The following is a 14321-nucleotide window of genomic DNA, read 5'->3' as shown; positions in this document are numbered from 1 at the left end:
GTGAGTAGGTTGGCTGTGAGTTCAGGGGACGTAGGGATAAAGTGAGTAGGTTGGCTGTGAGTTCAGGGGATGTAGGGATAACGTGAGTAGGTTGGCTGTGAGTTCAGGGGATGTAGGGATAAGGTGAGTAGACGTGGGTTGGCTGTGAGTGACAGGAGATGTCGGGATAAGGTGAGTAGGTTGGCTGTGAGTTCAGGGGATGTAGGGATAAGGTGAGTAGGTTGGCTGTGAGTTCAGGGGATGTAGGGATAAGGTGAGTAGGTTGGCTGTGAGTTCAGGGGATGTAGGGATAAAGTGAGTAGGTTGGCTGTGAGTTCAGGGGACGTAGGGATAAAGTGAGTAGGTTGGCTGTGAGTTCAGGGGATGTAGGGATAAGGTGAGTAGGTTGGCTGTGAGTTCAGGGGATGTAGGGATAAAGTGAGTAGGTTGGCTGTGAGTTCAGGGGATGTAGGGATAAAGTGAGTAGGTTGGCTGTGAGTTCAGGGGACGTAGGGATAAAGTGAGTAGGTTGGCTGTGAGTTCAGGGGATGTAGGGATAAGGTGAGTAGACGTGGGTTTGTTGTAAGTGACAGGGGATGTAGGGATAAGGTGAGTAGGTTGGCTGTGAGTTCAGGGGACGTAGGGATAAAGTGAGTAGGTTGGCTGTGAGTTCAGGGGATGTAGGGATAACGTGAGTAGGTTGGCTGTGAGTTCAGGGGATGTAGGGATAAGGTGAGTAGACGTGGGTTGGCTGTGAGTGACAGGGGATGTAGGGATAAGGTGAGTAGGTTGGCTGTGAGTTCAGGGGATGTAGGGATAAGGTAAGTAGACGTGGGTTGGCTGTGAGTGACAGGGGATGTAGGGATAAGGTGAGTAAGTTGGCTGTGAGTTCAGGGGATGTAGAGATAAGGTGAGTAGGTTGGCTGTGAGTTCAGGGGATGTAGGGATAAGGTGAGTAGGTTGGCTGTGAGTTCAGGGGATGTAGGGATAAGGTGAGTAGGATGGCTGTGAGTTCAGGGGACGTAGGGATAAAGTGAGTAGGTTGGCTGTGAGTTCAGGGGATGTAGGGATAAGGTGAGTAGGTTGGCTGTGAGTTCAGGGGATGTAGGGATAAAGTGAGTAGGTTGGCTGTGAGTTCAGGGGATGTAGGGATAAAGTGAGTAGGTTGGCTGTGAGTTCAGGGGACGTAGGGATAAGGTGAGTAGGTTGGCTGTGAGTTCAGGGGATGTAGGGATAAGGTGAGTAGGTTGGCTGTGAGTTCAGGGGATGTAGGGATAAGGTGAGTAGGTTGGCTGTGAGTTCAGGGGATGTAGAGATAAGGTGAGTAGGTTGGCTGTGAGATCAGGGGATGTAGGGATAAGGTGAGTAGGTTAGCTGTGAGTTCAGGAGATGTAGGGATACGGTGAGTAGGTTGGCTGTGAGTTCAGGGTAGTAGGGATAAGGTGAGTAGGTTGGCTGTGAGTTCAGGGGATGTAGGGATAAGGTGAGTAGGTTGGCTGTGAGTTCAGGGGATGTAGGGATAAAGTGAGTAGGTTGGCTGTGAGTTCAAGGGATGTAGGGATAAGGTGAGTAGGTTGGCTGTGAGTTCAGGGGATGTAGGGATAAGGTGAGTAGGTTGGCTGTGAGTTCAGGGGATGTAGGGATAAGGTGAGTAGACGTGGGTTGGCTGTGAGTTCAGGGGATGTAGGGATAAGGTGAGTAGGTTGGCTGTGAGTTCAGGGGATGTAGGGATAAGGTGAGTAGGTTGGCTGTGAGTTCAGGGGATGTAGGGATAAGGTGAGTAGACGTGGGTTGGCTGTGAGTGACAGGGGATGTAGGGATAAGGTGAGTAGGTTGGCTGTGAGTTCAGGGGATGTAGGGATAAGGTGAGTAGGTTGGCTGTGAGTTCAGGGGATGTAGGGATAAGGTGAGTAGACGTGGGTTCGCTGTGAGTGACAGGGGATGTAGGGATAAGGTGAGTAGGTTGGCTGTGAGTTCAGGGGATGTAGGGATAAAGTGAGTAGGTTGGCTGTGAGTTCAGGGGATGTAGGGATAAAGTGAGTAGGTTGGCTGTGAGTTCAGGGGATGTAAGGATAAGGTGAGTAGGTTGGCTGTGAGTTCAGGGGATGTAGGGATAAGGTGAGTAGGTTGGCTGTGAGTTCAGGGGATGTAGGGATAAGGTGGGTAGGTTGGCTGTGAGTTCAGGGGATGTAGGGATAAGGTGAGTAGGTTTGCTGTGAGTTCAGGGGATGTAGGGATAAAGTGAGTAGGTTGGCTGTGAGTTCAGGGGATGTAGGGATAAAGTGAGTAGGTTGGCTGTGAGTTCAGGGGATGTAGGGATAAAGTGAGTAGGTTGGCTGTGAGTTCAGGGGATGTAGGGATAAAGTGAGTAGGTTGGCTGTGAGTTCAGGGGATGTAGGGATAAGGTGAGTAGACGAGGGTTGGCTGTGAGTTCAGGGGATGTAGGGATAAGGTGAGTAGGTTGGCTGTGAGTTCAGGGGATGTAGGGATAAAGTGAGTAGGTTGGCTGTGAGTTCAGGGGATGCAGGGATAAGGTGAGTAGACGTGGGTTGGGAGTGACAGGGGATGTAGGGATAAGGTGAGTAGACGGGGGTTGGCTGTGAGTTCAGGGGATGTAGGGATAAGGTGAGTAGGTTGGCTGTGAGTTCAGGGGAGGTAGGGATAAAGTGAGTAGGTTGGCTGTGAGTTCAGGGGATGTAGGGATAAGGTGAGTAGGTTGGCTGTGAGTTCAGGGGATGTAGGGATAAAGTGAGTAGGTTGGCTGTGAGTTCATGGGATGTAGGGATAAGGTTATTAGACGTGGGTTGGCTGTGAGTTCAGGGGATGTAGGGATAAGGTGAGTAGGTTGGCTGTGAGTTCAGGGGATGTAGGGATAAAGTTAGTAGGTTGGCTGTGAGTTCAGGGGATGTAGGGATAAGGTGAGTAGGTTTGCTGTGAGTTCAGGGGATGTAGGGATAAAGTGAGTAGGTTGACTGTGAGTTCAGGGGATGTAGGGATAAAGTGAGTAGGTTGGCTGTGAGTTCAGGGGATGTAGGGATAAGGTGAGTAGACGTGGGTTGGGAGTGACGGGGATGTAGGGATAAGGTGAGTAGACGGGGGTTGGCTGTGATGTACACGTGAGAAGGCTGTCAGCACCGTTTAGTTGGTGCTCGCGTGTTTGTTGTGTAGCCTTGGAATGAAGTTGCTGATCATACCTAGTTTGTAATCTTTGATCTGCTGCCTCAAAGGGAAGTCACTGTTAGAAACATGTTATTTCGTTCCCACTCTCAAACTGGGATGTTTGGTAGTTTTTCTCATAAACTTGAGCAGGTTTTAAGCTGAACAATTGACTTGCGAAGAAGATAATTTTCTTTGTATAATTAAGTGAATAACTTTGAAATTTTAAAACAAACTGAAAACTATTAATAGCTAGGTTAAGATAGGTTTGTCTGTCGTCCCTAATGGGACATAGGCCGCTAAAATAGCTAAAATAATAGCTAAAACAGTCTTTAAAAAAAACACAATGGAATGCAAAATTTGTGATCATGAAAATTGTAGCCACAAATTCAGCATTTGACTAATGACTAAAGCTAACACGTTGTTACCCCCCACTCCCCTCACCCCAAACCAACCCCCGACCCGTCCCACTGTTTCAGCCCGAGGGTCCAGATAGCAGCCTCGAGGACAGGTGGAAGCACCCTGTGGTACACATGAGCTGGTACGACGCCAAGAAATATTGCGAGTTCCACGGGAAGAGGCTGCCTACAGAGGCGGAGTGGGAGTATGCTGCCAGGGGCGGATCTATCAGTAAGTCTTGGTGGGGGGGGGGGGACTATCAGTAAGTCTGGGGTGGGGGATGCTAGTTTATCTAGGGTGGGGGTGCTAGTTTAGTGGGGCTGTTCTAGTTTAAACATTAGATTAATGTAAATGAGGGGCCACGGGCGGATCTATCAGTGAGTCTAGGGTGGAGGCGATGCTAGTTTATCTAGGTTGGAGGCGGTGCTAGTTTAAACCTTAGACTAGTGTAGATGTAAGGCTAGGGGCGGATCTATCAGTGAGTCTTGGCTAGTGGAGATGCAGTCTAAATACAAACATTATGGCAGAAATGTGGGGCAAGGGCGGATGGACTGTTGGGACTCCTTGTGAACACAACAAAATTAACTTTAATTTTATTGTAATAAATGGCTGTTAGTTGCTAAATTGCCTATTAAAATCGTTATGATTCGTGATTTTTTTTTTAAGAAATGAAGTGATTTTAATTTTATAACACAGCAATTTTGTAACCAATGCTATCAAATTCCTTCGCTTAGATCACGCCTACCCATGGGGCGATAACTGGGAAAGAAGACGTGCTAATGTATGGCAGGTAGGATTACGTCCCTTGTAATTTAACATACGTTTTGAAATTAATTCGTTATTTTTTAAACTTGATGCTTGTGTCACGAATTAAATTTTACAATAATTAAGTGGGTTTTTTTAAAATGGCTGCGTTTAAAATTTGTTTATGTTGAAGTGTTGTGCGTTAATTTTAAATTAAAATCTGAATGTCGCTGTGGCTTTCAGGGCACTAGAAGTATGTTGCAAATGGACGTGTTTGGTTATATTTGATTGTGGATGCGTTTAATTATATAGCAATATTAATTAGTATATAGCTAGATTAATTAGTAAGATTAATGAGTCGTCTGATCACGTGATTTCTCAGGGTGAGTGGCCTTATGAGAACAGGAAGTCTGACGGTTACGCCATGACGTCACCAGTGGACGCCTACAGGCCTCAGAACTTAATCGGTTCGTATCCAAATGACGTGGTTGATGTGGTCGGGTTGTTAGCTCGTTAGACTGGCGGCTCGAAGGTCTGAGTTCGGTACACACTGACAGCACCGACGCCCCGTTATCTTCTCCATAACTGACGTCACATAAATATAACCCCCTCCTCCCCCTCCTCCCACACGTACTAGTACTTTCCATAAGTACGTAACGTCTTTTTATAGATTACAGTAGTATGTTCAATACTTGATGATTTTTATCAATATGTGAAGTAAACATGTTAACAATTCAGAATCCTTTTCTCCGGTTCAGTGGTGTTTGTACTTAGTGTAAACAACACACATAATTGTTGGTTGTTCATTAATAACAAACACTCAAATACAACAATCAAAAGGTGCCTGCACAGTGGTGTCGCTAGGTCGGGTGTCACTCGGTGTGGCACTACATGGTGTCACCCCCCACCCCCTTTTTATTCTCTGTAAATTTTGCCGTTGGTGTCAACCCCCCCCCCGGTAAAAGCTTTAAAGTGTTCACATTTAATGATGTTATCATGTTAATACAGCTGGATGTAGCATTGTTTTCTCTATAGTTTGCATGTTTTGGTTGTAGTGTCACCCCCATCCCTCCATGGTCCTGATCGTCATTATGTACTTTAAATCCTTTTTAACTCTAATTAACCAATCGTTGAACTGGCAAAAAAAAAAACCACATAGTTATTCTATATATCTTGAAATGTATTTTGTCTTGCTGTCACCCCCTAAATGGTGTCAACCAGTGCGGTCTGCTCGCGACGCCTCTGAGTCTATATATTTTGACTGATATGTGTTGTACGCCCGTGTGTTTACCCTTGCTACTGCCTTCTGCTGTATTGTGTGTGCACGTGACATAACGCTTGCTTCTGTCGTCTGCTCCAGGTTTCTACGACCTGATCGGCAACGTGTGGGAGTGGACAACTTCCGCCTACACAGAGCGGAGGGTCCAGCCCCACCTCCAGTCCCCCATGGTCGTGCTCAAGGGCGGATCCTTCGTCGACTCGGTCAACGGGAAGATAAACGCCGCTGTTCGCAATGGACAGAGGTAAGTCTGACAGGGGAGGCAGGGTATGGGGGCTTTAATAAAGACGTTTGACAGAGGATGATATTGTAAGCGTACTTGATATTGGTACCTTGACAAGTGGCTTCTAACAAAAGGATCCTAATATAGACTTTTTCACGATAAATGGGTACATTTGATGGGTACATACTCGCGATAACAGGGACCCCTTGAAGAAAAGGTCCATGGGGCAGGTGATGTAGAGTTCACCTGTTTGATTCACCTCGGCATAAAAACGGATAAAGTGGTCATCACTGTGCTCAGCCGCCTTTACCTTCCCTAACGAGTCAAGGACGTAGTACGGACTCGTCGGGATCCAAACTCGAGACCTTCCGGTTAGCAGTCAAACGCTCTACCATTCGACCACACCCTTCCAACATTGCAATTGTAGGTTCGAACACAGACACGTTTACTGTCATCTAAAAATGTCTCCACCTTTCCCCAGTGGTATCCCGTTTAGGTGGAGTCGGGCCTCTTTTAACTGAAGTTTTTGTGTACCTGGCATTTAAAAGACAGGACTTTGAAGCCTTCAAATAGTATACAACATGAATATTATTTTGTTTTCAATATCGTACTTCTACGTTAAATAAGTCCAATGTAACCATTGGGGGTCGAGGGGGGGGGGGGGGGGAGGGTGTCGGTCACTTGATATTTATAGATGCCTGTAGGTATCTATGAATGTAACTACGTGCCGTCTAATGAATCCAATATGGCTACATGTCTAATAAATCAAATATGGCTACCTGTCTAATAAATCCAATATGGCTACTTGTCTAATAAATCCAATATGGCTACCTGTCTAATGAATCCAACTTCGCTACCTGTCTAATAAATCCAATATGGCTACTTGTCTAATAAATCCAATATGGCTACCTGTCTAATGAATCCATTATGGCTACCTGTCTAATGAATCCAATCTGGCTACCTGTCTAATGAATCCAATCTGGCTACCTGTCTAATGAATCCAATATGGCTACCTGTCTAATGAATCCATTATGGCTACCTGTCTAATGAATCCAATATGGCTACCTGTCTAATGAATCCAATCTGGCTACCTGTCTAATGAATCCAATATGGCTACCTGTCTAATGAATCCAATATGGCTACCTGTCTAATAAATCCAATATAGCTACCTGTCTAATGAATCCATTATGGCTACCTGTCTAATGAATCCAATCTGGCTACCTGTCTAATGAATCCAATCTGGCTACCTGTCTAATGAATCCAATCTGGCTACCTGTCTAATGAATCCAATATGGCTACCTGTCTAATGAATCCAATATGGCTACCTGTCTAATGAATCCAATCTGGCTACCTGTCTAATGAATCCAATATGGCTACCTGTCTAATGAATCCAATATGGCTACCTGTCTAATAAATCCAATATGGCTACCTGTCTAATAAATCCAATATGGCTACCTGTCTAATAAATCCAATATGGCTACCTGTCTAATAAATCCATTATGGCTACCTGTTGATGTCTCCCCAGGATGGGACAGCCCCAGGACTACTCCGCCGCCAACGTAGGTTTCCGTTGCGCAAAAAGCGCACCAGAAGCAGATCGAGTCACGACCACAGTCTCCCCGTCCGAGAGAAAGCGGGTTTTCCACAGGAAGAAGAAAGACGAGCTGTAAGTCACGTGATGTGTACCTGGCCAGATTTTCCTAAAACGAGAGGTCGAATGAGCCATCATTTTGAGAATTATTTTTTTATCATTGTCATAATATGAATGTATTTGATTGATTTTTGTATGAAAGAATGGAAGGGAATTTTAAAAAGTTAGTAGTTACGTGTTTTTTTTTTGTCCACAACATGAGTGGATTAGAAAAAACATTTAATGTACTAATCAAATTATCAACAAAATGATTGGTTAATTAAAGAACTGATTAAATGCTTAATGAATAAATTTGTAGATTAAATTATCAGAAATGTAGATGTGGGTACTATATGTGGGGACATTTCAGTTTAAAATGTGGTGAAAATAAAGGGCTGTAACTGTCATGCTAGAGTTGAACGAGAGAAGTTGAGTTGTAGCGTAGAGAAATATAATTAAAAAAATACAAAACACAAGTTTTTTTTTTGGTTATGTTTTTATAGATTGTGTTGTGTGTTTTCTGATTAGTCATTGAAAAATAAAATGGAACTGTATATTTGTTTGTGCAGTGTAGTGAATTTGATCAGGCCACACGAGATTAGTTATTAAAAGCACATTCCTCCACCTTACACACACATATAACACACACACACACATACACACACACTCACACGCACGCACACACACATACACACACTCCCACACACACAAACACTTGCTCACACACACACATTCACACACACATACACACACACAGCGGAGCCCCCACTCACCCTCCACCTGCACCTCGGATGACATCAAACCGCTGTTTACCTCCATCGTAAACCCTACCAGTGTCGGAGGCAAGACCAGTTTCTGCTAATTAGACAGGCCTTTATACACTGTGCTTTAGACAACATAAAAAGTAATTAATAAACGAGACAAAATAGATCCTGAATACTCTATAAAAATATTGTCGAATTCAATCTCTATTCTGCCACAGCCCCAACTCCACCCGCCCCACTAGTGTCTTGGTCCACCTAACAGCAGTGAGTTGAAACACACAAGGGAAATAACTCAGGATTACGATCTTTATTAAAGTTGCGTCCCTTGCTATTTCATTCATGCCCTGGGTGTGTAGACACTATCTAAAGACCAAACACTCTCCAACCCCGCAGTGACAAAGCAGGTCCTATTGAATGTCACCCTGTTCACTGATATGTTCTGATGTGTCTGTACAATTGGCTTCTAACTATAACCTATAAGAGTGAATCGATATAAGGGAAATGAAAGGGCAAAACAAAAATAGGCCCTACGCCTGTAAGTGCTTGTTTGTAAGATAATCAGGGCATAATGTGCGACTTAAGAGCATACACAAAAAATAGTAGAGTGTGAGGCATGGCTTAACATCTTTTGTAAATATTATAAATACGATCATACTCACAAATAATTATGTTGCATGAGTTGTTTTTATTTACGATGGTCGATCTACTACATTAAAAATGAAATAGCTGTCTTTTCTTCAGAATTTTTTTTTTATGTAAAATTATCAAAGTTGTGATGTAATTTATTTATTCGTCTGTTTTATTTATTTTAAAAAACATATAGATCTAGGCCTACGCAAACAAATAGACTGCGGCTCGTACAAACCAAGACGATTTACTGTGACTTATCTGTAACATTCAAAGGGAAGCAACAGTGTTAATTCTCTAATGATAAATATTTAAATGGTTGTTTCCCCTTGACCATTAAATTATAAGTTTTTGTTTTAGGCGTGAATTTTTTTTTTCTTTGATAATTGATGGTTTTTTTTTTAGCGCAATTTCCTTACAGGAATTGCGATTATTAATTCGTTATTTCTGGATGGACGTGTGTCCGCAGCTTTAAGTCGTATCTCCTCCTCAACGAAGCAATATCGAGGACTAGTTCCAAAGCAAATATGTTAAGCAAGTTCCGAGGATGATTGTGGGCCAAAAAAATTCCCGGAATTCCTTCCTGGATTTCCCGGAAAAGCCAAAAAACCTCGAAAAAGTGCAGTTTTTGGCCCATATCTCGGCAACCAGACCACTTAGCGACTTGAAACATTTACCAATCGATTCCTGCCATAATTTAGAACAATATCGCCGAAGAAAGTTTTTAAAGCTATCCTTTCGTTCGGTCACAAAAAATTAATTAAGGAAATTGCGCTTAAATTGTCACTAGAATTTTTATTAACTTGTTTTTAATGATATTCTCTTTCTTACGTAGAGTCGAAACAAATGTGTTAGCCTAGGTCATTTAACTGTTCTCAATCGTCACTGGTGTGGGCCATGTTAGCTGAGAGTGTCTAGATCATTGTTAATGACATAGACTTAAAAAAAAAACTTGCGTTAAGTCCGTTTCGTCTCTAGAGTAATGAAACAATTTAAAAACTAAAACTTAAACAAATAGGAAATAAACTAATTTAAAATGTATCTTATAAAATATACAAATGCAAAGAACTAGCGAATATTATTTGACTTGAGGCTAGATTTGTAACTATTTGCGACATATAAAGCTAACGTTTCTTGATACAAACATCAATTGGCCTTTACTATTATTATTGGGCTATAACTTTCAATCATGTTACAATGCATTTCGATTTTCAGTAGTGCAATACAGCCCTTAAAATAAAATAAAAAATAATTTTAAAATCGCGCAGTTTCGGTAATTCCCCTTAACCAACCGAACGTCAAACTAACACTACGTACTTACGGTACGCAGCGACAAGAAATAATACAATAATTTTTATTATAATTTTTTGTTATATTAAGTTAAATATGAATAATATCTAAGACATCTAACGTGTAGAATATAATACTTAAAAACACTTTAAAATTTTTATAACAAAATTAGTTTTAATAACGACGCACAAGATCATTAAAGTTCTAAGCGTCAACGCCGGCCGTTTTGGAGCGTAGTTGTCTAGTATCTCCTCAACACTTTGACAGTATACCTGCAGACATATATTACATGGTCGAATAAAAGGGAGCTCAAAGGTGGGTGCTCAGATCATAACGGGATCAGTAGGCGCTCATGGAATGTATATCAGAGTGAGCAAGTTAAGCTAGGGGGTAGATAAAAGTACCTGAAGGCTACGGATTAGTCAATGGTATATATAAAAGCTAGCGGCTAGTTCATACTTTTTGCAAGGCTATTGGCTAGTAATATTTTAAAACACCCGAACTCATGCACACACTCGCTTACACATACGCACACACGCACACACGCACACACGTTTACACACACACACACACACACGCTTACACACAGACGCTTACACACACGTTTAAAAGCACACACACATGACGACGACTCACAAACGGTGAACATACAAATCTAGCGCAGAATGATTGTATTGGTCACGTGTTGTGTTGTGATGTGTTTCGATGTGTCGGGAGTCGGGAGTCGTGTCGTGTCGAGACGTGATGTGACGTAGTGTGACGTATTGCTACGTGTTGTATGTGAAGGTACACCCCCCCCCCACAAACATCAACAGCTGAATATAGCTCCTTAGTACCACAACCGTTTCAACTGCGGTATGTTTAAACACTAAGATTAGGCTTGTATTTTAGATTAAACTACAATTAGATTCACGGCTACTAAGGTGGGGCTTAAGGACAAGAACCCTTAATTACTCATATTTCAGTGTGTACAAAGCTGACTGGAAGACTAAAATTAGATACGAACCCTCACCCCCACCCCCTACGCCACCCCCTCTCCGCCATTTGTTTCTGCACGCCCCACCCGCCCCTACTGTGTCGTGCATTATTTGGTTCCAGCGCCAATTTCCGGTGCCGGTTGATGTTAGTTCTCTCCCCTTCAACACTGCCACTCCCCTTCAAACAAGTGTCACGTGACCGCCATCTTCAAACAATACATCACACATCACACATCACACATCAAAACAAAAGATTGGATTTACACTCCAAGTTTTTTTTTGTTTTTTTTAAAAGAAGAAAAAAAAATACCGTTAAAAATGTGTATTGAGCCAAACTTCATTTTGTTCTAATTCGTACCGGATATGATGTCATATCAAAACAAAGCAATTAGCCAGGCTTTTCTGCTCTGATAAGCCAAACGGCGATGGAAGAAAAAGAACAAAAAAAAATATTGTAGAGCTCAATTAACGGATCAAGCTCACAAAACGTGCTGTAAAAATCTGCCTCACAAACGTGAGGAATTAATCGCAGGGGGCGTAAATTGTCGTGGCTAAATTGTCGCGATTGGGTTGTCGCGATTAAGTTGTCGTGATTAAACATGGGACATCTGTGTGGATGCTGATCTTGTCAGGTTGGGTACCGCTGTTGAACATGTGAGGGTGGGGGTGGGTAGGGGGAGGGTTGGGGGGGGGGGGCAGATATTGGGGAAAAAGCATGTTAGTGGATGGAGGGGATGGAGAAGAAGTTAAATATTCTGCTAAATAAAGTAGAGTTAGGAAAGGTTGAGTTTGTGAGAGGAAAGGTTGAGTTTGTGAGAGGAAAGGTTGAGTTTGTGAGAGGAAAGGTTGAGTTTGTGAGAGGAAAGGTTGAGTTTGTGAGAGGAAAGGTTGAGTTTGTGAGAGGAAAGGTTGAGTTTGTGAGAGAGTTAGGAAAGGTTGAGTTTGTGAGAGGAAAGGTTGAGTTTGTGAGAGGAAAGGTTGAGTTTGTGAGAGGAAAGGTTGAGTTTATGAAAGAATTAGGAAATGTTGAGTTTGTGAGAGAGTTAGGAAAGGTTGAGTTTGTGAGAGGAAAGGTTGAGTTTGTGAGAGGAAAGGTTGAGTTTGTGAGAGGAAAGGTTGAGTTTGTGAGAGAGTTAGGAAAGGTTGAGTTTGTGAGAGAGTTAGGAAAGGTTGAGTTTGTGAGAGGAAAGGTTGAGTTTGTGAGAGGAAAGGTTGAGTTTGTGAGAGGAAAGGTTGAGTTTGTGAGAGAGTTAGGAAAGGTTGAGTTTGTGAGAGAGTTAGGAAAGGTTGAGTTTGTGAGAGGAAAGGTTGAGTTTGTGAGAGGAAAGGTTGAGTTTGTGAGAGGAAAGGTTGAGTTTGTGAAAGGAAAGGTTGAGTTTGTGAGAGAGTTAGGAAAGGTTGAGTTTGTGAGAGGAAAGGTTGAGTTTGTGAGAGGAAAAGTTAAGTTTGTGAGAGGAAAGGTTGAGTTTGTGAGACAGTTAGGAAAGGTTGAGTTTGTGAGAGGAAAGGTTGAGTTTGTGAGAGGAAAAGTTAAGTTTGTGAAAGAGGAAAGGTTGAGTTTGTGAGACAGTTAGGAAAGGTTGAGTTTGTGAGAGAAAAAGTTGAATTTGTGAGAGGAAAGGTTGAGCTTGTGAAAGAGAAAAGGTTGAGCTTGTGAGGTTCGACCAGGGTGGGGAATGGGGCCACACATTGTTCAATATAGAAGGCAGGGGGCGGGCGAATATATTGTTTCTTATACAAGATAGTTGAGGAAGGTATGGGCTAATGCTTCTTCGATTTGTTTACGAGTGGAGGGGGGGGGGGGGGGGGTAATCAATACTGGATAGAAAAGAATAAAAATTGATTAGATTGGAGGGAGGGTGAGTAAACGTGATTGAATAAATGAGAGAAAAGAGGGATAGGTAGGGGCGTGACACTATTAACTTGCTGACATTACTAGAAGCTCATTTTAGTGAGTTTCTTGAGTACATTTAGCCTTGATCTAGCTTTATCCTAATCTATTTCTTGTGTAACATTAGCCTTGATCTAGCTTTATCCTAATCTATTGCTTGTGTAACATTAGCCTTGATCTAGCTTTGTCCTAATATATTTCTTGTGTAACATTAGCCTTGATCTAGCTTTGTCCTAATATATTTCTTGTGTAACATTAGCCTTGATCTAGCTTTATCCTAATCTATTTCATGTGTAACTTTAGCCTTGATCTAGCTTTATCCTAATCTATGTCGTGTGTTACTTAAGCCTTGATCTAGCTTTATCCTAATCTATTTCTTGTGTTACATTAGCCTTGATCTAGCTTTATCCTAATCTATTTCTTGTGTTACATTAGCCTTGATCTAGCTTTATCCTAATCTATTTCTTGTGTTACATTAGCCTTGATCTAGCTTTATCCTAATCTATTTCTTGTGTAACTTTATACTTTGATCTAGCTTTACTCGTGTAATGGAAAAGTTTCTTATATCAGCTTATAATGTCCGTTTGTTATGTCATTTTGTAATGTTAGTTTGTAATGTCAGTTTGTAATGTCAAATTCTGATATCAGTTTGTGATGTAAGTTTGTAATGTCTGTTTGTAATTTCAGTTTGTAATGTCAGTTTGTAATGTCAAATTGTGATATTAGCTTGTAATGTCAGTTTGTAATGTCAAATTGTGATATTAGCTTGTAATGTCAGTTTGTAATGTCAAATTGTGATATTAGCTTGTAATGTCAGTTTGTAATGTCAAATTGTGATATCAGCTTGTAATGTCAGTTAGTGTTGTCAGCTTATAGCACCGGCTGTTCATGTTAACGAAAAAAAAAATTACCAACATGAAAAATATAACGTCGTGTATTTTATTTCATGTACTGTGGATTGTTACCTCGGGGCATATGGTTTTTTTACTACATACAATCTGTGCTTCTATCAATGCTTTGTGTTTTGCTTTGTTTAAATCCTAAATTTAATTCGGTCGCGGCAACATATGTAAATATTTCCTACCTGGAAATATAAAAAAAAAATATTAAAAAAAAAAAACAACCTTCAAATGTTGCGTAATTTTTAAGCGAAAAACAACCTTGCTATAATTGAACCAGTGTATCTTATGTCTCGAATCTCAATGCTGATCAAATTCTAATATATCGTGGTATCATGCTACAAGAAAGATACGATCTGTTTGACTCAATACATCAGCACTCAAACCGTTTATAATTAGGAGTAAAAATAGCACATCGCTGCTAAAGGGTTTAACGACTTTGTTTAGCGAAATCAAATCCATC

The 14321-nt window shown here is 41.7% G+C and overlaps 1 protein-coding gene across 1 annotated transcript in view; it reads left to right on the top strand.

The window, feature by feature from the left end:
* Positions 1–7876, top strand: part of LOC131949582 (inactive C-alpha-formylglycine-generating enzyme 2-like) — a 13883-nt gene extending 6007 nt beyond the window's left edge. The window contains exons 5-9 of the mRNA XM_059311427.1: positions 3615–3765; positions 4269–4324; positions 4661–4745; positions 5639–5801; positions 7306–7876. Coding sequence (XP_059167410.1) covers positions 3615–3765; positions 4269–4324; positions 4661–4745; positions 5639–5801; positions 7306–7450 — 600 coding nt within the window. The 3' untranslated portion in view covers positions 7451–7876. The remainder of the gene's footprint in view (positions 1–3614; positions 3766–4268; positions 4325–4660; positions 4746–5638; positions 5802–7305) is intronic.
* The last annotated feature ends 6445 nt before the right edge of the window (positions 7877–14321 follow it).

The sequence above is a fragment of the Physella acuta genome, unplaced genomic scaffold (genome assembly GCF_028476545.2).
Source record: "Physella acuta isolate Inbredline_101_S28 unplaced genomic scaffold, ASM2847654v3 ptg000703l, whole genome shotgun sequence".
Lineage (NCBI taxonomy): Eukaryota > Metazoa > Mollusca > Gastropoda > Physidae > Physella > Physella acuta.
This window is presented reverse-complemented; position numbering and strand designations above follow the sequence as displayed.